The sequence below is a fragment of the Doryrhamphus excisus genome, linkage group LG21 (assembly GCF_037039965.1).
Source record: "Doryrhamphus excisus strain RoL-2023G ecotype Guam linkage group LG21, RoL_Dexc_Guam_v1.1, whole genome shotgun sequence".
In the NCBI taxonomy this organism is placed as follows: Eukaryota; Metazoa; Chordata; class Actinopteri; order Syngnathiformes; family Syngnathidae; genus Doryrhamphus; species Doryrhamphus excisus.
In genome coordinates, this window is record NC_136377.1 from 14,238,705 (window position 1) to 14,263,572 (window position 24,868).

At 46.8% G+C, this 24,868-nt stretch overlaps 1 protein-coding gene across 6 annotated transcripts in view; it reads right to left on the minus strand.

The window, feature by feature from the left end:
* fryb (furry homolog b (Drosophila)) overlaps positions 1-22,043 on the minus strand; it is a 29,501-nt gene extending 7,458 nt beyond the window's left edge. Inside the window, exons 1-47 of one of the 6 annotated variants that reach the window (XM_058086055.2) lie at positions 20,869-22,041; positions 15,229-15,422; positions 14,848-14,901; positions 14,605-14,744; positions 14,306-14,396; positions 14,157-14,236; positions 13,083-13,163; positions 12,424-12,592; positions 12,253-12,345; positions 12,063-12,161; positions 11,452-11,553; positions 11,266-11,369; positions 11,079-11,187; positions 10,888-10,974; positions 9,362-9,533; positions 9,155-9,287; positions 8,977-9,084; positions 8,789-8,915; positions 8,600-8,713; positions 8,356-8,520; positions 8,146-8,232; positions 7,808-8,067; positions 7,543-7,732; positions 7,310-7,434; positions 7,080-7,137; positions 6,859-6,950; positions 6,551-6,723; positions 5,760-5,920; positions 5,584-5,694; positions 5,361-5,515; positions 5,157-5,256; positions 4,897-5,068; positions 4,573-4,832; positions 4,352-4,498; positions 4,109-4,277; positions 3,927-4,017; positions 3,761-3,834; positions 3,526-3,676; positions 3,276-3,379; positions 2,781-2,872; positions 2,618-2,711; positions 2,328-2,547; positions 1,614-1,765; positions 788-975; positions 620-714; positions 343-541; positions 50-271 (exon numbers count right to left, since the gene is read on the minus strand). In XM_058086055.2, coding sequence (XP_057942038.2) covers positions 50-271; positions 343-541; positions 620-714; positions 788-975; positions 1,614-1,765; positions 2,328-2,547; positions 2,618-2,711; positions 2,781-2,872; positions 3,276-3,379; positions 3,526-3,676; positions 3,761-3,834; positions 3,927-4,017; positions 4,109-4,277; positions 4,352-4,498; positions 4,573-4,832; positions 4,897-5,068; positions 5,157-5,256; positions 5,361-5,515; positions 5,584-5,694; positions 5,760-5,920; positions 6,551-6,723; positions 6,859-6,950; positions 7,080-7,137; positions 7,310-7,434; positions 7,543-7,732; positions 7,808-8,067; positions 8,146-8,232; positions 8,356-8,520; positions 8,600-8,713; positions 8,789-8,915; positions 8,977-9,084; positions 9,155-9,287; positions 9,362-9,533; positions 10,888-10,974; positions 11,079-11,187; positions 11,266-11,369; positions 11,452-11,553; positions 12,063-12,161; positions 12,253-12,345; positions 12,424-12,592; positions 13,083-13,163; positions 14,157-14,236; positions 14,306-14,396; positions 14,605-14,744; positions 14,848-14,901; positions 15,229-15,422; positions 20,869-21,118 — 6,414 coding nt within the window. In that variant the 5' untranslated portion in view covers positions 21,119-22,041. Of the gene's footprint in view, positions 1-49; positions 272-342; positions 542-619; positions 715-787; positions 976-1,613; positions 1,766-2,327; positions 2,548-2,617; positions 2,712-2,780; positions 2,873-3,275; positions 3,380-3,525; positions 3,677-3,760; positions 3,835-3,926; positions 4,018-4,108; positions 4,278-4,351; positions 4,499-4,572; positions 4,833-4,896; positions 5,069-5,156; positions 5,257-5,360; positions 5,516-5,583; positions 5,695-5,759; positions 5,921-6,550; positions 6,724-6,858; positions 6,951-7,079; positions 7,138-7,309; positions 7,435-7,542; positions 7,733-7,807; positions 8,068-8,145; positions 8,233-8,355; positions 8,521-8,599; positions 8,714-8,788; positions 8,916-8,976; positions 9,085-9,154; positions 9,288-9,361; positions 9,534-10,887; positions 10,975-11,078; positions 11,188-11,265; positions 11,370-11,451; positions 11,554-12,062; positions 12,162-12,252; positions 12,346-12,423; positions 12,593-13,082; positions 13,164-14,156; positions 14,397-14,604; positions 14,745-14,847; positions 14,902-15,228; positions 15,423-18,476; positions 19,524-20,868 lie in introns of those variants that run through there. The other 5 variants (XM_058086056.2, XM_078787776.1, XM_058086051.2 and 2 more) reach the window with 5 other exon arrangements.
* Between the last annotated feature and the right edge of the window lie 2,825 nt (positions 22,044-24,868).

The following is a 24,868-nucleotide window of genomic DNA, read 5'->3' on the forward strand; positions in this document are numbered from 1 at the left end:
GACACGTATTGCATGAAATCAATCTTTCCTAAAAAAGGCGTTTGCGTACCTTGGACAGGAGCTTGTGAACGAGGCGAAGCGACATCTGATACTCAAACTCAAAGTCGGACTCCATGAGTGATACCGCCACCCAGAAAACGGTGGCCAGGATGGACGAAGGGTGGGAAACATGGGCGGGGTCAGACAGAACGCTGGGATCAATGCGATTGGTTGAAGATGTGCATGACCCGGGGCTCCTTCCCACCCGGGCGAGGCCGTGACTGTTACAGGCCTGTGGGTGAGAAAACGCCTGTCAGGAGGTGTCATCAGTGAGGCTACCAGTTTGATGCCAGTTTGTCTTACTTGTATGCGATCAAGAGTAGCGCTGCGAGGAGGGTCGCTCGACTGATAGCCGCACTCGCCAAACTTCTTGGGGACGGAGTAGGAGCGCTGGTGTCGCTGTGACGACAGGCCAACAAACCCCGGGCCGGGGAAGTTCAACTGGCCAGTGCTCTTCCTGTTCATCAGCTTATCACTCATCACAAAGTCAGGGGATGAGGTTCTGAAAGGAACATGCTGGAATTACTGCAGGAAGGGACACTTGCTGTACTTCCAGACGGAAAAAAGACTAAAAGGAAACCTGGTTAGAGCTGCCATGAGGTCGCTGTTTTTCAGACATTCTGCTAGATTGACCACCACCGACTCCAGTGTGAGCAGCACTTCCATCACGTAGCCCTGAAACACACACAACACTTAGCATCATCCTACACGTGAACATGAAGCGACGCGGATCCACTTCCTGTCTCACCTGCACCTCATCCCCGTGTTCGCCTACCACCTCAACCAGGCGCGACACCAGGTCGGACACGGCGTGGTTGTTGATCGGCTGCTTGAGAGCTCGGAAGATTTGGAATGAACGTCCGGCGTAGTGACGTGAGGAGCTGCATAGCGCCGTCTGCAAGGCCACGTCACTGAGCTGCTGCTCCAGGTGGAAGTCTGCACAAATGTGTGGAAGTCACAACTGAACGGGAAATTGACAATCTTTGTGTTACCCCTGCCATTAATTTTTATAAAGTCATTTCTTTCTAGGGCTGCACGGTGGATGAGTGCACGCAGGCATCACAACTAGTTCAATTCCACCCTCGGGCATCTCTGCGTGGAGTTTGCATGTTCTCCCCGTGCATGCGTGGGTTTTCTCCGGGTACTCCGATTTCCTCCCACATTCCAAAAACATGCATGTTAGGTTCATTGGCGACTCCAAATTGTCCATAGGTATGAATGTGAGTGTGAATGGTTGTTTGTCTATATGTGATCTGTGATTGGCTGGCGACCAGTCCAGGGTGTACCCCGCCTCTCGTCCGCAGACAGCTGGGATAGGCTCCAGCACCCCCCACGTCCCTCGTGAGGATAAGCGGTAGAAAATGAATGAATTTCTTTCTATACTTGGTTGCATGTTTACAATTTCTCATGTGCCCCGTATTATGTGCGATTGCAATATCTTGGTGTATCGATGATCAGTTCAACACCCCATACAAAACCCACACACACACACGCCAAATGTAACTGTAGAGAAGCAATCACATCAGTTGTCAATGCTGGGGAAACGCTGAATCTTACAAAATAAAAATGCTCACCTGACTTGGACTCCTTGAAGACAAAGATGACGTGGCGCAGGAAGTTAGAGAGCTGCTCCGTACTCTTGGAGTTGGGATTCTTGGGTGTGATGTCCTCGTGCGCCCACAGAGGTCCAAACGCTCTGAGCAACAACAACACAGTACTCCAGGCACTGTATACCCACCACCAGTAGCACCACACACCAGTTACATATCATCTTTTTGACGATCAAGCACTTTTCCAGCAGTTATTTGAACATTTGCATGGATATATATATATATTTATACACAAGTCGTCCCTTGCCACTTTGAGCTTCAAATGTTTCGTGTTTTTTTTCAAAATATGTTCATTATGGGGATTTCTGTGCATACTTAAATGCGGCAAATTGTACATCCATTGTATCCACTTACAGTTTTCCTTTGTCTTTCTGTTTAGTTTTACCCAACATAAACGTGAAAAAAGTGCTGTTGTCATGTTCTAAGTGTTCTTGAATGCATCCCACTGTAGTCGAGTGACAATGAGGAAGTGCATCAGTCTACGTGCCCGGCTTGTCGTTGTGACAGAAAGGGGCACGTGCGTTAATAATGCTAAATTTTTTTACTGTAATTATTAATTTGTCACAGTCAGGTCAGGAATCAATTAACCGCCATAAACAAGGAATTACTGTATGATATTTTATTAATAACACGGTCAAACAAAGAAAAAATGTTGCCGGTCTTAAGGAGTGTGTGTACCTGGTGGACAGAAACTCAATGAGTTTGTTCGTCTTGTCGTCCGTCTCGTTGGGCGTGTCCTCGAGGTCCTCCAGGTCGTCAGGCGTCACAAGAGGCAGGTTTCCCACGCTGCCTGCGGTGCTTCCACCGCCTAGACTGGCGGAGGACGAATTGGAGGTGGAACTAAGTCCGGAGTCAGCCATCGGAGACGCCTGCCAGTCCTGCAGAAAGTCTGGTACATCTGCAGGAAACTGCAACGTTAGCCTCGTGTTCCTTTTAGTCACATGGTCCAAAGATGAAGCCCTCCTTACTGGAATGCTGATGATCGCCGTGGTAACTGGACTTGATGGTGAGGGTCTTGTTGTCGCTGATCTCTCTGGTCAACATCAACACGGAGGCGATCACCTGAATAGTGAATCAAAACCATGTGACTTGGACATGCACACCTCAGAAGGAGGAGAAGGCCAGCCTCACCTGGAAGTTGTTGTTACAGGAAAGAGCAATGAGGAGGTGCAGGAGGAGGCGCTTGCTGTGCTCATAAACCTCTGGTCTGTAGTGGTCCAGTCCTGAGATGCACAATGACCAGATTGGACCCAGACAGACCAAATAATTAGCCATCTAACTTATCTTTCCACTTTGGTGACTTAACAATTACAGTGCGTTTCCTTGTGCCACGTGCAAAGAGGATGTTGATGATTTGTATACACATGACATGACAGGTATTTGTGATGAGATGTGACATGTGCTTCGCAGGTATTGTCTGCCATGACACGACACAATGCTCTGCACGTCAGACTGTGTGTGTGTGTGTGTGTGTGTGTGTGTGTGTTGGAGCCTCCAGCGCAGTCACGCTATGACAAGCTTGAACGTCACAGGAAAATACCAAGACTCCTCAAGACGGTTATTCCATGAACCATGATTTGATCTTATCTTACAAAGAAGATTGTATGTAATATGAGTACTGCTTACCCAAAAAGAGGGCGTGCAGCAACAGTGGAAGGTGTAAAGCCCAATCTTCTCTCACGCTGTGATCCACCACCATTTCAGTCATGAAGATGACGGCAATGTTACACCTACGTATTGTGTGAATCATCAAACCCATTTAGTTTCTTCACCATCTAACACCCACTCCTGTTCATTCTCCACATAGCAGAGACAAACATCTGACTTGGTTTCATTCCATGCTATTACAACATCTGCAAGCAGGCATGGCATGCACCTGTGCAGGGGTCCCCTGGGTGTGATGGTCTCCGGCAGGTAGTCCACCAGAGGCGCCCAACAGCCTCCGTTGATGGGCATGGGCAGCGGCTGAGGGCGGTTTGTCTCCAAAACACTCACAAGCCAGGCAGCATACGGTGGGAGAGGGTCGTCTGTAACAGCAGTTGTTGGATGTAAACTATCTGGTCAATTACTCAGAAGTGTAGAGTCACTTCATGAGAACCAGAACAACATACTCTTTTCATCCTCATAGGACCCTCCTGAGCTGTTGCTGTAGCGAGACTCCAGCCTGTTGTGCGCCCTGCCCCTGCTAAGAAACACACACACGGATGTGATACACATAAAGACACATAAGGAGTATCAATGTGTGCGTCTTGTCATTGGAAAAATATCAATACTGACCGGTCTTCGCTCTCTCTGACCATTTTGTTCTCATCCGTGTCTGCCAGGTTTTCCTGTCCGACCACCACCGTGTTGCTACTGGAGGTGGTGCCTGCACAAGCACACAGGACACACGCCATCGTGAGCAGCTATGTTCAAACAGGAAGTCAAACTGACTGACCAATGAGGAGCTGTGCTCTCACCTGTCTGCGAGGTGGGCGCTTTGTTGCTGGCAGCAAAGCGGTAGAAGGGAGGGTTGTCGCAGTGCAGCACCACTGGGTTGACCGGGTCAGTCTGCTGCAGCTCAAAAAGAAGCTCCTCCATCGTCTGGATGGTGTTGTTGCGACACAGGTATATCACCACTTTCTTGATCTGAAACACCACAATGCCATTATCACCATGGAGATGTGTGTGTTTAAATAGTGGAGAAGATGGAGAGTGCTTACATAAGGCAGCAGCGTGGTGTCACTGCTGACGCCACACAAGCTGATGAGGAACTGTAGGGTGATCCTCAGATTGTTGCTCCACCGCTCATTGGACACCAGAGCGTTCCAGGCACTCTCAATCTCCGGGCCTGACACCTCGTCTCCATACTAAAGGAGCAAAGAGGGCATTCCGTTTAAAGGTAGGATTTTCATCAAGGACACAGATGAACACCGTGTCCCACCTTGGCTGTCATGAACATGAGGTTGTTGAGCACGAGTGAGGTGGCCTGCAAGGAGCCCCAGCCATTGCCTCGGAGGCTGGGAGTCACACCTCCTAGACTCTGGGCATGACCCCGAGGCTCCTCCTCTGGGGTGCAGGGGCTGGAGGCGGGAGGCAGGAGTCCCGTGTCCACCAGCTCGATGTTGCTGAGCCATGGCAACAGGTAGGACAGCATGATCTGTCGGCCGTTGGAGTGGGTGGTGGGGAATCGCTGGCTCACCTCTGCAAATGACACAAAAAGGAGGAAATATTGGTCGTCTCGGCTTGCGTGGCGAGTCGTACTTACCAGAGAAGAGAGGCAGAGTGAGCTCTGGGTACATGCTGGCCAGCTGGATGGAGAGCTGGGACAGGTTGACGCTGTAGAGAGGTGGCAACGGCCCGTGTGTCCCGTACAAAATGTTACCAGGCTTTTGCTCAACCATCCGTTTCGAGTATGCACACAGTTTGGATTCCAACACCTGAACATGGAAATGACGTACACAGTGTATATCACGTGCGGTATGTCAGGCAAATAATTCCTACATATACGCCCTGATGCATACATACTTGCATCAGCTGCATGGAGATTTCATAGATTTCCCTGCTGGTGTCTGACGCCTTGAACAGGACCAGATTTAGCAAGGTAACAAGGTCACATGGGTAATTCCTAGAAAAGACACACATCCTGTGAGATCTGAAATCCTTCTTTCGGCTTAGTAGAAATGACCATAAATTGATGTGAAGTTAGGACCTCGAGAGTGGAGAGCCTACCTGTTACCACAAACGGTGGCGATGGCCTTGAAGCATCCGGATGCTAGCTGGTAGGATCCAGTGAAGCAGCGGTCCACGGCCCAGTTGAACAGATTGCTCTGGTCGGGGTTTAATTCCAAGAGCAGGATCACCACCTCGCATCCCAGACGGTGAACCTGCGGCAGATGTGTTGTCAGGCAGGCTCAAACATCAGGTAAATATTAGTTCCTGTCTTGAGACGTACCCGTTTGTCGTGGCAGGCCAAGATGTTGTCCAGCCACTTGTAGAGATATCCGTCAGTGGAGAGCCCCACGTTGTCAAACACAGGACCGCAACACAGGACGGCAGACATGGCCTGTGTGAAAGAACAATTAGTTTCCTTTAAGGTGAATAACAGGCGGCTCTTCTCCATACGCTCACCTTGAGAGCACAGTACTGATATCGGGTGATCTGGTGGTTGCGGTCGCTGTAGCGGTCGAGGGGCGTGAACATGACACTGAACGGTCCGGCCCATTGGCTGAAGAGGATAAAGAGGTGGTGCCGAAGGGACTGCTGGGGGAAAAGAAAGCGCCTGTGGTGCACTGCACGCACACACACAGTGAAAAACATTCACAATGAATTCGATATGTCATTATAGCGAGGTTTAGACTTGCACACATTTGCCTTCGCATTGTCCAGTAATTTGCCGTGATAATGAGTGTCATTTATTTTTTATTCATGGCGTGCCTGAAAAGCATGAGGACGAGTTTGTGCAATGTTGACACATGAATTATGCACTTGGCATGCAATATGTGGCCAAAATGATGCGCGTTGGCATGAAACCTCTGGTGCATGACAATATACACGCCATGTGCATTGTTCCTGCAAGTACGCATTGTTACTACCACTTCCCACATTCGTGAGGCAGTCGTGGTATTATTTGGTCCCGCTGCATCCAGCGTGAGGCCGCACCACAACAGGCATCACAGCTAACTTCATTAATTCTTCTCTTTGCATGGGACCTACAAGATGTTGAAATCCAGGGAAGAAGCTAATGCTATCTCGCAGCTGCAGTTTGAAATTTTTCCTCACACACTGGCACGCAGCCCCACAGTTTACAAATACTTCAGACCTGTTTACCACCAATTCAAACCGGCACGCATGCCACTGCAGGGACAAAAATAAGGCTTGTAAATGAGTTTTGACTGAACTTGTAAGTGACGGTGACTTACCAGGCACACACTGGATGAGGTTGGCCACCATGCCGCTGAAGTGGGCTCTGATGTCTTTAAGGACTTCCATCTCCTTCTCGTTTTCAGCCTCGAGGAGCATCCGGGTCAGGTCCACGTACTCGAGGAACAAGGCCCCCAATGCTAATGAGTCACGCTCCAGTGCCCCATTGGTGCTATGGAGAAGACGAGACTAAGTAAAGCTACATCGGAGGCATGGATCAGTTACTTTGGTGTCCTTAGCGTAACATGTGGTGGCGGTGTTGTGTATTGCATTTAGAATGAGCTGTGCGTCACTCGTTGTGCGGCACCTGTCGCTGATAACTCCTGCATTGGCCAACAGTTCAAAAATCCTCAGCAGCTGCAGCCTGAGTAGATCTCTCCGTTCCCTCCGCTTCTTGTTCTGGCATCCAAGCACATATATTAAAACATGATTATGACGTTGACATGCTCTGATGACTCATCGTGACGAGAACTCTCTCTTAATGAAAGATGAGGGAGCAGGAGAGTCATCTTTTTTTCTCACTGTTACCTCGGGTCGACGTTCCAGGGCCTCCTTCATGAGCGGGTGGAGTTCTTCCATGAGCTCCCTGTAAAAAAAAAAAACACAAAAAAACACTAGGATGAGTGGAAGAGGACACAGTGTACCAAGAGGACGCTCATCTGTTGCAAATGTGGTGTCACATGCTCTTCAGCCATCCCTGACACTCATTTGGAATCTTGTGAGGCTGCCATGTATGATTCCGCAGATGTTCATCATACCTGAAGACCAGAGCGTTTGTACACCCAAAGCCCAACACCAGAGACTCTGTGATCTCCAGACTCTCTGCTCTCATGAGTGGGACCAGTTGCTTTAAAAGCCAGGCGACTGATGGTGTGCCTATCACCTGAATGATATGAACATCAGTAGCATTTTATTATTTCATTTTATTGGTATTATGTATTGTTATGTCAGATGTGGGGACCACACAGCACTTTCACAATAAAGCACACACCTTGTTGTCGTAGGTGATGCTGCCGTCTGGCGTGGTGGCCATGATCTCGGGTGTGGAAGCTCGGAGGTGTCCTGGCGACATGATGCTGGGCTTTGCCACCCCGAGACACAAGATGAGGTAGTTCCTCCATAGAGACATGTAATTGTCACTGGAACTCGCTGTGCTTGTCTTCTTGGCGTTCACCGGGCTGCTGAAGGAAGACCTGCACTTTAGTACACCGGGTCATCAATACTGCTGCCTGGCAGCGCAATGTGTGCATGCGTACTTGGGGTCGACGAGGGGCAGGAGCAGCTGCACCCGCGTGAAGGCGTAGGGCCAGGCGTATCCCAGGGCGACAGGGCAGTGTTTGGGCAGGTGCTCCTGCCGTAGGAAGATGTGCAGGCACAGCACCCACGGGTCCTTCAAGCACTGAGCAAAGATCCACACATGGCTGGGGCTCTTCACGTCGTAGGAGCTGCTCACCAGGCGAGCCGTCCACTCCACTAACCACTGGAGGTCCACGTGGTGGTTCATGGGTAATGTGGACTGTGAGGAGGTAAAAAAAGTCAAAGTACAGTCATACAGTCAAAGTAAGGCACAATGGAGGTCCAAATGCTCACATACCGAGTCAGATACAGCCACGTGAACAAAGCTGTCCATCACTGCTGGACTCAGCTGGTCCATGACCTCTATCATGGGCTTGTCATCATCCTGGGGGGAATAGAGCCGCAATCATCGTCATTTTCAGTTCATGAATCTTAATGACATGCAGGTACAGTATGTATCTTCAGTATGTGTCATCAAATAAACACGTGCTAGCTACTGGCTCTGCACCTCGGCATGTCCGAGCGCCGTGAAAAGGCAGCGAATCTCTCTGAGTACTCCCACCGCCAGCTTCCTGGTGCTGATCTGACAGGAGCAGAGGAGCAGCAAGGCAAGACCCTCCACACCATGAAGCACAGAGCAGTGCGGGCTTCTCTCAGACATTCTAGGGCTCGCCTGAATGAGAAGATGAAAGAAAAATGGAAGAAAAATGCCAAACTTCATCAAAAAAAATAGGCCGGTCTTGTTGACAAACCTCGACACCGCCTCGCATCTTCCCCTGCAGCTGTAGCGCTAACCTCCACTGAGTGAGGAGCTGCAGAAGGAGCTTGACGGATGCATCTTGAAGGCCCTGCTGGGTGTCTTGGACCTGGAGGGGACGTCACATTTGCAGAATTTATTTTTGGAACCATCCTCATATCGATAATGTCTGCCAGTTATATACCTCACGTAAAAGGAAATGCGTGTAACCGAAGAGGACGTCTTCCCTCCAGTCTGAGAAATCCAGTAACAGGCTCTGCAGCGAGTTCTGGGAAATGAGACGGAGCTCGTCGTCCATGTGCACCGTGAGTCTGAGGTCAACATGGCAAGTAAATAACCGGGTGATGAACAAGATGGCTGATGTCAGCTCACCTCGAGAGGAGGTCGATGAGCTCAGGTTTGGACATCCCATCAGGGAGGATGCGAGGAATAGCAGCTACACACGTGCGGAACAGGTCGATTTTTGGCTTCCTTTCACCTCTGCCGGAGACAAGTACGCACATGAAGCATGATTGTTATTTTTATAGGAACCTTGATACACGCTACATACGTGATCATGTCCTCTGGTTCTTTGTTGAGCATCTGGGCGCTGGTGAGCATCATGCAGCGGCCCACCTCCTTGTCCAGGTGTCTGAGGATGTTATCCAGGGCCTTCCTTACCTGTGAGTAGTACAAGGACATGCCTGGGCGGACAAGAGATGCCAACAGAGTTACGAACGTGGCGTGACAGAGAGCTTCTCATCGCGCACATACACACCAATAAGCTTAGCCTCCTCCTCTGTAAGGGTCTTGCTGAGGTAGGTTTTCTTCTTCTTCAGGGAGTTCCCGGAGGGTAGGGTGGCTCCTGTGTTCGGCATGGGAGGTTCTCCGTCTTTCTGCTGCAGAGCGTCGGCAATCACCAGGAAGGCTCTCAGGCCTATGTTCATGCGCTGTATCAAGACAATTGTGATGGTTGAAGTAAATCCTATGGTTACATTTGCAAATAAAGAGCCTATCTAAGCCTAACCCTAAAAAACAAATTCTATAATATACAATAGACAGTACATAAATACTGTATATGCAGTAATCCCTTGTTTATCCTGGTTAATTTGTTCCATGATAAGTGAATTTCCGCTAAGTGAAAATGGAGGATTTCTTATTTAGAAATGGTTACAAAACTTGTTTATGACCTTCTCAATATGGCCTTTAACATTATTAGAGCCCTGTACACATGAAATAACACCCCTATAATCACCTTTTCACTCGTATTGCCCAATATAGTACACATAATAAGAGAAAATACACCATATATGACATAGTAAATACAATTTGCTCCTTGCTGTAAATATGTGACAGTGTTGGACAGGAAGTGTTGAATTTTAGCTTGGCACGGGTTATGGCTACAACAGTAGCAAGTAGTGATGTTATGAGGAATTATGAGGTATCTTTTAAGTCCTATTTTATGCTTTTAGTCTTTAGCTTTTAACACCAGTGTTTCATCAGGGGGGGCTCCTTGGGTCCCTTCGACCCGGCTGGCTGGTGGTTCCTCCCTTTGACGTGGGGGTGCGCCCGTTTGTCAGAGTCAGGGGGCCCAGGTGCTGGTGGCATGGCCTGCGGCTGCTCCCAGTGTGGACGGCCCCAAAGGTGGCTTTTCCTTGATCCTCAGTGCCATGCCATGCCTCCCTACTGTGTGTGATTGTGTGTGGGTGGGCGCGTGTGTGTGTGTGTATCTAGTATGGAGGGTGGGAGGGTGGGGAGGAAAAGTGCTCTACAAATAAAGTTGATTTGATATGATTTGATATTGCGCCTCTTGAGACTTACTTATATATAAAAGCCTGCAATAAAAGCCTGTTGTTTGGGCGATCTAGTACGGTATGTGTGTGTCTCACCAAACATTACGGTAACATTACATATACATATGCATCTTCTTTATGCCTTATATTTGTATTTTTGTTTATTTAACTATATCTATGCTTGAAAGTGCTTCATTTAAGCAAAATAAAATGTCAAATGTGCTTCAATACACATGCTTTTTACTAATACTAGGTCTTATCAAACCAAAAAACTGCACGACTTAACATATTTTGAAAAACCATGACATGAGTGAAGCTGCAAAATTCGAACTGTGAAGTGGCAAGGGATTACTGTAATATGAATAAATAATAGCTACAAAAAGAATAAGAATACATGCTGTATGACAAGCAATACCTTAGTTAAAAAATAAAACAATAGGTAATACTGTAATTAGTAAACGAATACGCAAAGATGGAGGGTTTGTTAAAGATAAAAGTAAATGCACAGTACCTCTGGGTTGAGGCTGAAGGCTTTGGCAGGTTTGCCAACACTCAGCAGGTCAAATATGATCTCCTTCATGGCAAAGTCCAGCCTCTCCTGAGCACAAACAGATGTTACAGGTGTTGGGAAGTCAGGTTCATTCCAAAGAATGAAGGCACTTATTTTCCTAAGGGTCGGTGAGAGTAAGTTATCCTACCCACCTGCGCAATAAACTGGATGATCTTGACAAAGATATTAAGCGGCATATCTCTGGGGACGACGCTACGACTCCCTTTAGGGAAGAGAGTGGAGGTGATGGACGTCAGGCGACTGTGGGAGGGGAAAGTGTTAGAAAACGGTACTACAAAAATGTCCCCTATTACTGTGTGTGTCCCCTATTACTGTCACCTTTGTGTTGCAGTGTTGCTTTCACACTTGATTCGGATCATGTAAACCCACAGGAGGCGGTAGAGAGACTCCAGAGCCACACGCGCCATCTTGGGGTCTTTATTCTGCATTCAAACATGGATTCACGGAAACTAAGCTAACACCAGCGCACAAAGGCATATTTGTTTGACAGGAGCTTATCCTGACCTTGAGGTTGGACAGGCAGTTGTTGAGGAAAATGTGCCAGCGGCTAAGGAAGAGCTGCTTCTGGCTCACACACAGCAGGCACGTCACCAGGGGATACAAGGCCTGGTGGACACACAGTGTAAAGAGCAGTTGAAAAGCGAGAAGGTTTGAACTGTGAAGCTATGAGACTTTTATCAGTATGTTTCATCTTGCAGCAATAACAATTATTCAGTCAGAATAGTCGAGTTGAAGAGCAGGTTGTTGAAAGTGAAAGAAAGTGTGTGTGTGTGTGTGTGTGTGTGTGTGTGATGATTGGTGACGCTGTGAAGGCAAGGATGCAGTCTCATAAAATCATTGCTAACTCAAGTTGTTATTTGTACAGTTTCGACACTAACACTTTAGTTTTACTGCATGCAAATGTGCGCAGAGCACCATCACGCTGAGGTCAGTGTGGTGAGACTAATTTGATGAGCCCCTCCCCAACATGACTGCCCCCTCCCTCCCCTGCTGCTGCCGCCTCATAAACTGCCCCTCCCCACCAAGAGATAAAGCGCCACACACGTTGCAGGGGTTACAGTAAATGGCTGCACAAATTGCTGTTAATGGGGAGGAAAGGAGGAGAAGTCGCTCACCAGGGAGTGCTTCTTCCTGGAGGACAGGTCCAACGTGGTGTCGTACAAACTCTCCACAAAGTTTCGCAGGCACGGCACGTTCACCTCATTCTTCACAGTCTGCGTGGAGATGCACCAGTTACCGTGATGCTCGCTTCTAGAAAACAGTTGCAAGGATGCGGGTGGGTGGGGGTTCATAAAAAGCACTCACAGCGGCGACAGGAACGAGAATTTCCACAAAGAGTCCGGCCAGAGAGTGTTTGATGTCTTTGTCCTTCACCTCCAGGAAATACTGTGCACACTCCTATACACACAGGAAGACAAAATAAAGTGAAAACCATATCACAGCTTCTATAGAACAGCCTTCAGCCCTCATTATTACCTGCATAAACTGGAAGGAGGCCTCAAAGTCCTCTACAGGGTACATTTTGATGCGGAAGAACTTGAGGCCCATGATGAGGCTGATGGTGGACTGGAGGACGTAAGGACTCTGCTCCTTCTGTCTCAGTTCCTTCAGCTCGGAGATGAACTTCTTCCTCACAGCCGGGAACCTGAAGAGGAGGTCAAAGAGATGCAGACCAGGGGTGCCCAAAGTACGCTTCGTTTTGTATTGTAGAAATAAAATTTGCTTGAAAAAAAAAATTAAGCAAAAAGACACAATGCTGTACATATCCAGAATTTCTCATCCTGACTTTGTACCCTGGATGTTTGTGATGTGATGTGATGTGCGTGCACGGACGCGCAGCATGGAGAGATTTGTATCAACATGGCTCTGCCGTTCTATATTTAGAAAGGCATGTGGAAGACGGGTGTGGGGGGGGCGGGCGTCTGCAGAGGGAATGTGCGTGCGCCGTGTTTGTGTACGTGCGCTCGTTCCTGAGGCGTGTGCTGTGTCTGTGCGGGGCGGCCACCGTCCCAAAGTTAGCGGCGCGGTGGTGTTCAAAGTGAAAGAGAAAAACACAGACGATGCCAGGGAGTGTCTCTGTCCTCCCTGTAAATGAGATAGACCATATATATCCTGCTCCAAGTTAACATAAGTACCTGGACTGAGCCACGACTCCCACCACTTCAGCGTAGAGGTCAGCCACGATGTGCATGTTGCCAGTGTTTGGTCCCAGGTACCTGACAGAGAATGGTGGTCAGTTTCAAAATATCCATTTGTCCTGTGATGTGGGAGTAAACAATATATGGACAATGGCAGTGGGACATGGCCCTCAATGCATAGATCAGTCAGGAGCTGCACTGGAGTCCTGTAAGACATTTTGGACGATTGTAAGCTTCCAAATTATGAGTGTGAATGAGAGGGACCCAAGTGGAAGAGTGAGGTTACAGGGAGAAGAGATACAGAAGGTGGAGAATTTTAAGTACTTGGGGTCAACAGTTCAGAACAATGGAGATGGTGAAAAGGAGGTGAAGAAGCGTGTACAGGCAGGATGGAATGGGTGGAGAAAAGTGTCAGGCGTGATGTGATAGAAGACTTTCAGCTAAAATGAAAGGAAAGGTATACAAAACTGTGGTGAGACCAGCCATGTTGTTTGGTCTAGAGACAGTGCCACTGAGGAAAAGACAGGAAGCAGAACTGGAGGTAGCAGAGATGAGGATGCTGAGGTTCTCATTGGGAGTGACCAGGACGGATAGGATCAGGAACGAGTACATCAGAGGGACATTCCATGTTAGAGGCCTTGGAGATAAAGTCCTTTAGGCCAGACTGAGATGGTTGGGACATGTCCAGAGGAGAGATAGTGAATATATTGGTAGAAGGATGCTGCCAGGTAGGAGGCGTAAAGGAAGACCAAAGAGGAAGTTTATGGATGTAGTGAAGGAGGACATGAGGGTAGTTGGTGTGAGAGACACAGATGCAGAAGACAGGGTTGGATGGATGAGATTGATTTCCTGTGGTGACCCCTGAAGGGAAAATCCCAAAGAGAAAGAAGAAGATGCTTCCAACTTAGTTCCAAGTGTGCAAAGCAAGATCCCTAAAGGCATGCTTGGACGGGTTTGGTGTGAAAGCACACTTCAAAATCTGTCAGTGTCCCAATACCTTTGTCCATATACAGTGGAGAAAGTATTTGATCCCCGGCTGATTTAAATACCCATTACAGATACCGCTCTTACCCTTCCTTATATTTGAAGTGCTTGAAGGCCAAGTTAATAACTTCTTGGATGAGTCCATCCAGGAGGGGATGCAGGGGGATCTGAACAAAAAGAAAATGAGCCTCACTGCGTGTACATGAGGCGTGAAATTGCACTAAATTGACACTCACCTGCTTCAAAACCTCTATGAGCACAAGAGAGAAGATGAAGTCTATGGCCAAATCCCTCCGCTCCAGTAAGTAGTCCTTCTGCTGCTCATCGCTGAGACGGACAGACAGACAGATGCAAACACCGTCAATTTCAGTGAGAAAAATCTGCCTCTTCAAGGGACAGGAGCTCGCATGGAAAAGTAAGCACTCTGGCTGGAAAGTCGAGTCCAAAGTGTGCTGATTGAGTGTAAATGAATCACAACATCTTATCATATCAGAGAGGATGTCAAAAGGAGCTTTAAACCAACTGAATTTCTCACTTTTTCGACTTGGTGTTGGCCCTGGGTCGATACTCGTGCGACTCATCCTCCAAGCCGTTCTGTCTCTTGTACCAGTCGAACAGAGTCCTGAGGATGGAGGGCAGGCAGTACTCAGCCAGGGAGCTCATGGCGCTGATCAGCTGCAACACCATGTGAGGACATTTGCGTTAACGATTGAAAGCTTCCATGTTGTTGTTGATGATGATGATAGTGATGGTGATGATGATAATCAAGCGTATAAACCTGGTCAAACTGTGGGTCCTCTCCTCTCTGAAGAGACTTGTTGAGCGGCTTCTCCTAAAGAATCATATGCAAAATATTATCTGACTTGAGCACTTTCACACTCAAGAAGCTCTTATATTTGTTAGTATTGACATGATGGGGAAAAAGAAAAGGTTTTTAATGCATGGTAGGATCAGTGCATGCTGAGATAGCCTTGTCCCTCTATGACCTGAGAACAGACACCTGGCAAGTGGATAGAGATGCTTCTTCCACTGCATTAAAAGGAGATTGATCTGCACTTCCCACCATAAAAGCCACTCTGAGCGTGTGTGGGAGAGATGGTAAGAAAGGGAAGCAGAGTCTAAACAAGGTGAGGCCCTAAGCGGACGCAGAATCACTCACCAGAGGTTCCGCCATGATGATGCGGATCTTGCGCTCGGAGAGGAGGGTGAAGTTGGCGAACAAGCTCTTTAGGACGAACTCGCCCGGCTTGCTCTCGGGGTCCACATTGACGGGCGCCATGATAACGGGACCTTTTCTCTCTCCCAAGGTTCCAGTGACAGGCGGGACGGGCGGCTTCAATCCCACCGGAGAGGCTGAGGGGAGGGAGAGGGTGAAGACACAACCCAGAGGATGTACGTATCTCCATGTTCTACGTCTGCACACCATGAGCACACACATAGGGCATGACATCATAGACTTAGCATTTACCCTGCTTTTCATTTTATTAGGGATGCTCAGATCGATCGGCCACCGATCAAAATTGTGATCGACGTTTAATTTAATACGGAATTTCAACAATATGGACACGTGACAGCCAGCAGTCGCAAGCAAATTCATCAGACTAGATCACCAGCCTCTCTCAGTGGGTTTGCTGACTGTTATCTCACATGGAGCCCAACGGCATACCTCTAAACTATCACACTATATACTCTAACATTCAAAGTCTCCTTAATGAAGGCATGCCATCCTCTCTCTGTTTCACCAGTAATAATTGCCTATTTTTTGGGCCTCCTGTCAGATCCTACTATCACACCAGGATCAGCATTTAGAATGTTTTGTGGACGAATAACATGACAATAGATGTTTCCCTCTTTCAGCATGGAGTTCTTAAATCAGCACAACTAGTTTTTTATTGGCTCATGGACTGTTTGCCAGGGGAGGGCACATATAGACAAATAACCAACTCACATTCATGCCTATTATCACCAATTAACCTAACATGCATGTTTTTGGAATGTGGGAGCAAACCGGAGAAAACATGCAAACTCCACATAGTCCCAAGCAGATCTTCTTCCTTATCTCCTGCTCTGACAGCTCTGACTTTTAGATCGTGGGGTAGTGCTGCTCAACACATGTAGTGGGCATCGCTGGATCCTGGTTTGGGCTCCAACTGGTCCAGGGCCAGTATATCCTGACCTGCCACTTACTGGTTTATAATATGACTTAAATGTGAAGAATAACAACGTGACCCCCCCCACAGTTGGGACACCCCTGACTGAAGTATTTCCATGCACCTGCACTCTGCATTCGTTGCGTTCGCTTGCCACAAGGTAATCCCTGAGGATAGCTGCACCAGGGTCAACAACTATGACCTTTGACTCGGCTCACACTGCAGAGGTGAGAGGACACTAATTGCTAAAAAGGACAAGCCTCCCAAGCAGCAGCCTGTTTTCATGAAACTTGAGCACTCACACGAGGCCAACATGCGCTCACATGATCCAGGGACCCCTTCCCAGTGAGAGCTTACCAAGGCCCTTGATGAAGCTAATCACACTCGCCCTGCTCCACCTAGCTGGCATTTCCATGGTGCAGATGGTCGGGTGGTCCAAGAAAGAACACCAAAGTTGGAGTGGGGAGGGCCTACAGCCGGTACAGTACAGCCTCCATAACGGCTAAGTTGAAGAAGTTCCTTCCAGGAAACAAGTGGCTCAGAATGACATTTTTATCCAGCTTGACCGGCATGGCAGCTTAGCTGAAGTTAACCAAAGGTAAAAGGTGAGAAGCTCCATCATCCAAGTGACGGGACAATAAAGCAAAGCAAGAAGCTCTCATGACAGAAGATGTAGCCCACGATTAATCCTCAGCCCAAGCACCAACGAGCTCGCTGTGCAACGCCAGGAAGAGACGCTCTGAAAGTATTCCGTCAAGAGCAAAGGCGACAATCTTCAGAGACGCCGGAGAGCCACACAGTCCTTCAGACCAATGCAGCGCTCTCGCTTTAGCTCCGCCTCCAACCTGCCGTCTTTACCGTGACCTCTGAATCCGCAGCTGCCGGTTAGAAAGTTGACTGGAAATGCATTGTTGGCTTTTTGAAAGTTGTCTTTATAAGTCCCCTTATGGAGATCTGGCCAGAAGAATTTCAACAGTACCCCAAGAGAGGGGTGGGGGGTGAGTTATTTATAGGCGCGCCACTCCCTCCCACTGACCCCACTCATACACAAGTGTACATACATGCAAATATAGAAGCAAACCATGGTGCAACGCTTCTGACGCCTGCAAAAGTCAGTCATGTGGTACAACTACAAAGGAAGCAACACGGTTAAGGTTAAGGTTAAGGTTAAGGTTAAGGTTAAGGTTAAGGTTAAGGTTAAGGATAAGGTTAAGGATGGGTTATTGTGTGCATGTGAAGAGGTGACATGACACAGGAAATGCAAATGACTAACCATCCACACCATATCGGTCATATTAGATGCAAGAGAACGATAGGAAGAATAATTGACAGGGGACTTTCTCGATACAAATAAACCCAAGGAATAAAAATAATGAATCAAGTCAAAAACAACATTGTGATGTGCCTTAACTCATATAATAACCGTAAGACTGCAGAATACTAAAAAAAATACTAAAAAATATATTTGTGTGAGCAAGAAAAAGAGAGCAGCAAGGACGGAAGCTGAAGGAGACGGCGGGGTATCTGCCAAGGCAGTGATTCATGACTTTGTGAGCTAACCCAGCAGGAAGACCACCTTTGTTAAATACAAAAGTCAGAGATATTAAAGTTGGTGTGTGCTGTCTAATTGAATGCGCTAACAGAGGGAAAACACGAGGGAGCAACCTGAGCTGCTTCCTGGAAGAAGAGATGAGCAGGTAGTCAAGACACTGAGACTTCAGAAGGTTATGAGCCAAATGGAAACATCAGTATTGATCCTGGCATGGCTGGGGTTGTGTATGATGACACGTGGTTGTTTTGCAGTGCGGCAGGCATGAAAGGGAACACGCTGAGCTGGAGGACATCAGCTGTTCACGCTCTATAAGTCACATGATCTTTCCCAGCGTTCTGAACGCCATCGTTGTCCATTTGACCTTGGACCTGAAGACAAGCTGACACATCAAATATGAAAATAAGTACTAAATTATCATGAACCATTCGAAAAACAAATCACCATCAAAAGAAGATGTGATGAATCCAACTTGTCTTCAAAGTTGTCTTGCGTGTGAGTTGGGCGGAAAGAATCAGAAAGGTAGAGTTGACTAATGGTTGCTGACTAATGAGCTGCATAAGAACCAGAGCAAAGTGCTGAGGTGTTTCCTCAACTCACCCCTCATCCTTATTATTGCATTATGTAACACAGCTAAAGACGGACACCACACACTGATTGACACGTAAAACACGCCGTCATGCAAGAGCTGTCACATCTGGTACTCACTCCCTCCGAAGGACTTGAGCAGAGACCTGAGGCTGATGTCAAAGAAGCCTGAATCCTGCTGGCTGCTCGCCATGGCTGCAGGGGCTACGTCGCCACGGTGACAGACAGCAGAGGGAGGACAGGACGGCAGGATGAGGCGCTGCAGACACAAGCCGGCAAAAAAGAAGCGCTCCGAAGGGGAAAAATGTCAGGGAAGGCGAGCGGGATGAGCCGGCGGCGATGGCGATGTTGCAGGTTTCTGCGGCCGAGTGTGCGTTTGTTTGCTAGCACATCGCAGCAAATGTGTGTGTGTGTGTGTGTGTGTGTCAGAGGGAGAGAGAGAGAATAGGGGAGAAGCCTTGTGTGCTCTGTGTTGCTATCTTCCTGGCTAACAACACCCATCCCCTCTCTGTTTTGCTCTCTCACGACAGTGATACACAGATGTTGTTGGGTGATGAGAGTAGCCAATCCTCTTAGAGGCCAGTAGGAGGAAGGGAGGGAGAGAGAGAGAAGCACGGAGGGCAACAGAGGGTGACAATGACAAACAAGCAAGAGGCTGGAGGCCGTTTTGTTTCCTGATCAGTCACATGACCAGCTCATCCACAAACAGCTGCTGTTCAATGACATCATCTTTGCTTCCTTGTTAACAGAGAAACAGATAAGATAATTATACACCATTATGACAATGAACTGTACAAGCTAAAAACTGGCTTCTGACATCACCTCACCTCACCACAAATCACATCATCAATTGGTCCACGTTCCCTCACTTTCAGTGCATAAGTGTGTTCACACTAAATGCAGTGCTTTGGCAGTGCCGGCATGTTGCACTCCAGGCAATGTTTCGCCCCAAAGAATGAGAACCCAACCAACCTCAATCATCGTAGCAGAAGGGGGGGGACTAACTTAAGTGGTTACAATTCATAAATAAAAAGAAGGCGACGACAAAGCGGATAGTACAGTTGCTATACTGCGGTTCGAACATCAAACACTCACTCTATCACAGTATTTTTTAAATGTATGAATTCTTAAATGAGCACTCCTTTATGTGCCCTATTATTAGTCAAAACATACTATGTAGACATATTCCTGGCCCAAAAATGAAACATTTTCAATCATAAAAATGAACAAAAACACAAATGTAAGACATTTACAAGATGCTATATGTAGTGTAACATCTGTGACGTTCTGGTGACTGGTGTTGAGTTGTGGCTGACAGCAGCTCCACATGGGGTCTCTGCATCATTGCAGTAGTATTCTACTACACTGGTCACTAGGTGTCAGGAATATTACATTGATAGGACAATAGCCTGTACCAAGTGTACATGTGAGTCAATGTCTTATTTATGTCAAAGACTCTCAAGTCTATTGGGCAATACAAGTGTAAAAGTGACTATGGGAGTATTATACCATGTCTGAAGGGCTCTAATACTACTAAAAATACTTTTTTAGGTCTTTTCTAAATATGAAAATATTCTATTTATAAGGAAAGAATCCTACTTTGCGGAAATTCACTTACTGCAGTCGAGTCTGGAACCAATTAACTACAATAAACAAGGGACAATTGCAATGAATTTGGCACTGTCCAAATCCGGGCCCTCAGGAAAGTAAGCAGCATACATAGTATACATACGTATACAAGTGTAGCCAGCTGTGTCATGCAGACAGTGTGGTGTTAACCGATAACCTCACATTGTTCCAGTGTACTTGTTGTGTTCTCTGTGTGTGCGCATGAAAGCTGAACCAGTTGAAAAGCACATCAGATGTTGGCCACACATGCTTGCTTCCCTCATGTGAGCTTTGTGTCACAGCTCTGACAAAATAATTCACTTAAATGACTCACCTGTTTACCCACTGGTTACATATACGATTCATTTCCATTACCTAAAATCCTGACATGAAATAGAACCAAATCCCAAACGAACCTGCCTCAAGTGCTTTCTTCAAGACTATGGACCTTGTGAGTGACCTCCAAATAGCCAAACATTCTATCACAGGTCTGTTACCCACGCACTTGACAGGTGACTTGGAAGACGATGAGCACCAGATTCATGCTGGCATGCGAAAATGAGCTGCAAGGCCGCCTTGCGAGTGATTAACTGACAAACATCATTGTAATCTTTAACCGAGTAGACAAAAAGTCCTGCTGCTGCTGCTCTGATGTGACGGCTGGAGTGGAACTATGTCAAATGTAACACCTCCATGTTGTGAAATGACAGAAAGACTTCATTGAAGGCTTGCTGTTTCTCAACTGTCTCCATTGAGTTGCCTTAGCAAGACGGCTGTTCTGACATCATACATGACGTCAAGGTAGGAATAATGTGCAGAGAATTAAAAAGTTGCATTATGATTATATATTTGTTCAGTTTTGTCCACAAACAATAGTGAATCTTTGAATAATGTGTGTTCCTACCTACGAGGATCCTCGTCCGCTTTCTGGACCGGGACTGGATCTTGGAAAACCTCCCAATGAAATCACTGGGCTCATACATGTTCAAAGGTAGAGAGGCAAGGCGATCTAAAACAATCTCATCCTGGCCTTGGCTCCAACTGTCCAGATCCTGGTCTTGGCTTTGGCTCAGTGAGAGGCTTTCACCGTGGTCCGATATCCCACTTTCAGCCCCAAGGCTGGCAATGCTTCCAAAATCCTCCAAAGACATCATTGTCCTCTGTCAGTAGTATCCAGTTAAAAGCTGAGAGTAAGAAGAGGCATGGTGTCTGGAGGGTAAATAACAAAAAACTGGTTCTGGAATACTTTCACATAAAACTCATGTCCTTAAAGTCCAATCTCGCACATCCAAAGTCCTTGCTCTTCAATCAGTTCCATCAAAACAAAATCTGTCCGAAGCGTTTTGTGTGCTTGGTCTTTGTTGTTGCTCTCAAGCCCCGGAGTCTCTGAGGCATAGTTGAGTTCCTCCCCTCTCAGGTGGTGAACAAGGGAGGGATCCAATTCTAAGAAGACAGCATGATTGGCTGATTTAAGACGTCTGGCTCTCTGGAGGTGTACCTCTTCCTCCTTCTTAGGGGATGTCCCGACACTCCCTCATGTCATACGTGAAGAACTACTCCTCACACCTGTTTCCGTCCTCCTCTCCCATCCTTGATGTCTTGCATATTGTGGAAGTGTGTCGGAATGTGCCGGCTTGATCCAGACAGCCAACATACGACATGTGGCTGCGAGTAAGAGGTTGACTTCTTGCGTCTCTGGTCCAGGCTGTTTAGCCAGTTACAGTAACCTCAATGTGTTACTGGTGTAGGGTTACTGGGAGTGGACACACCCCTTAACAGGAGGGCAAGACACAGCCAAACACAAACAGGAAAAGCCTTCAACACTAACGCAAGGTTGGCTGCCAGGCTTGATGAGCAGATAGCATCAGGAAGATAATGTGCAGGGTCAGCCCTGTCTTCCAGCACTGAGAATTCATTCCTCCCATACTGTAGCAGCAGCGCAGACAGACAAATATGCACTTTGGTTCTCATTTGTATCCACTTCAAAAAAAAGATCCAGAAAGAACAACATGCTGCTTCCTCCTTCTCACAAAATCAGGAAAAAATGTCACCCAGTCCCAAAATAAGGCATTGGACTCATTCCCTCAGCACTTCCCAATTTAGCACAAACGCCCAGAGAAACATGAAGACTTCATCAAGAGGGAAATTTCCGTCAGGTGATTATCACAGCCAGCATGTCACTCTTTTCTCTGAAGCTCGCTGAAGGTAGTTGTTTCTCAGGAGAAACCTACCCTGGGGGGCCATCTCACTGTTGATGCCACCATTGTCATGACATCACCTCCATTGAGTGTCACACCCAGGAGAGGACGAGTGTGTGGAAACAAACCTTATATTTCATCTCCATGTGATGGAAAATATTCAAATGATAGCTGATTTATTTATCAAATAGGTTGATCAAAACATTTTCCAGTGTGTGAAAATTCTTCTTAACTGCAAGTAAAATTAAAATAACGACTGACTTTAATCAGCAGCTCAGCTCCCAGTTTGGCAGGAAATAGCCTGAGTCTGGCAAAGAAACAACGGCGTGGTTGCTCAGGGCGGAGTCAAACCATTGTTCCTGCTCTTTTCAGTAACTGACAAACTTAGATCATCAATTCAAGAAATACGTACGTTAGCGATGATCGAACACAATAAGTCGTCAACCGCAAGAGCAGTTGTGTAAAACCCAAAAGTACCCAAAAGAAAACGAACAATTGGTTTTATACATGACTACAATGGATTTGATGTGACTGCATATGAATTCTGGAAAGAAGGGTGATTATTTTATTCATGTATTTTACTCCAAAGTCACAACAGGATCAAAGTTGGGTGCTTGTTTTATCCGTGCTAATCAGCCAAACCACTTTTGCGTTGCTTGTGTGCTGGGAGAAGATAGTCCTTTCAGATGAATATGACATGAACATAACATAAAGTGGAAGTGGCAATAACGTTCCACAATGGCTGACAAGATGCTGTTGCCATTCCTGTCCGATCTGGTAAAAACACATTGCGTCAAACCGCACTATGGCTTGTACCAATGGTGAACCAGTGCAGAGAAACCTCAGTAGGCGTCCGCCCCCAGTTAGTGTGTTTTTTGGTTCATTCATTCATTCATTCATTCATTCATTTTCTACCGCTTTTCCTCACTTGAACTCAATTGAAGAAACAACTCATTGCAAAACCGGAAGGTGGTGTTTTCCCTTTCGTTCATTGTGTTTTTATATTTATTTTGAATAATTTTCTGGATAAAATCAATTATTGTAAAACTATAAAAATGTGGTTTTGGCTTTCTGGAATGGATTGATTGATTTACATGATTTCTTATGGGACATATTGACTCACCTGGAGCCCGTTTTGGATGGAGTTGAATCTTCTGGAAGTGCTAACAAAGGTTCCGCTGTATTCATTTTGTGGTTTTAATTTGATGTATTGCTTTTTTTGTTTTATACATTAGTAAATTCTAATAGCAGGAGATTACTATGACACCTGACTTCCCCGGCTGTCAGGGGTTTGACAGAACACGAGCTGGTCCTTGAGCTCAGAAAGGTGGGGGGCTCCTGGTGTAAAAGGTTGTCCGGCTGGCTTTCATTATATTGGTTATCAGCTACTGTGACAAGCTGCTCAACTGGCTTTGCTCGACCTTAGTTCAGTCAATTTTACAGTGTCAAAAGGTCAACCGTGACCTAACTCCTCTTAAAGTCAGCATAATCCCATTCATTCTTCCTCTTTTCAATCTTTCAGTCTCTTGATTGATTTCACCAAAGTCAACAGTGCGGTAGAAAGTAGGCAACTGGGCCATGATGGCAGTTGCTCCATCTCCAGTTGTTTTCTTAAGGACAACTGTCATTTCATTTTGCTGATGTAATGATCCCGTGAAGCACAGCTTAAAAAAAACAGCGTCAACAGACGCTGACGAAGATGAAGTCAGGCCATACCATCAAGGCCCTTGCTCAACAGGTTTCTGGTGAGTCTTTAACAAAAGAGTGCTTGTATCCTCACTGCTGCTGCTGGCTACGACTTGTGAGGAACAACTGCTAAGTGTTTTTATGTTCCAGACTGACAACTGAGCCTCACAGAATTATGGAATAAGAAAGAGAGGCTGTGACCTAGGATTAACTGGAAAGGTTCTTCGTGTTGGCAATCAAAACCCGAATGAGGCCATAGCTGGGCTCAGAGCCTACTATGTTAGGGGTTTCTGCTTTGGAGGGGTTATTTCTTGTTTGGAGAAAAGCCAGAAACCAACCACGTTTGTGAACTATGGCATCACTATTATGAGTGATAATTAACCTAATATGGAAGTGCTTTAGGCACATCTTGCAATCCACGGCCTCCAACGTGTGGCTGCTTTTTTTGTTGTTGTTTTTCATCAGAGTTAAACTGCTGCTTGCTACTTGTTGATGTCCAAACAGAAACTGTAGTAATTGGACTTAAGATTAGTCAAATCAACCCCTGTAGGCGTTCTGACTTGTCTGCACCCAATATCACCGAGCGGTGATTTTGAAGAATCGGCATTTATTCTGTAATTAAATACAAGCCATCAAGAAAGGTGAAGAATCCACCAAACAGGTGAGCAGGAGTCAACCCCACCTCTGTAAAGCCGTGCAATGCACGTCTGAAAGCTGTAAAAAAAAAAAAAAAAAGTCCAGTCATATTTTTTTCAATGTACTTTTTAAAATTTATGTTAAAATCTTGTGCACCATCTCGTCTCGTGACTTGGGTGTCTCATGACCCCCCCCCCCCTCCCCCAGTATCTAATGTTGACTGCAGCTGGCCCCGTCTGATTCAGATGCTCCCAGGCAATGCAGAGTGTCATCAGTGCAGCAATGGAAAAGAGATATCTATTTCCCTCGGTCCGCTAATCCATCTGACCTACAATCCTAACCAACAGATCCATTCACTTGAAAGGTGACAGTGTTCTGGTGCTG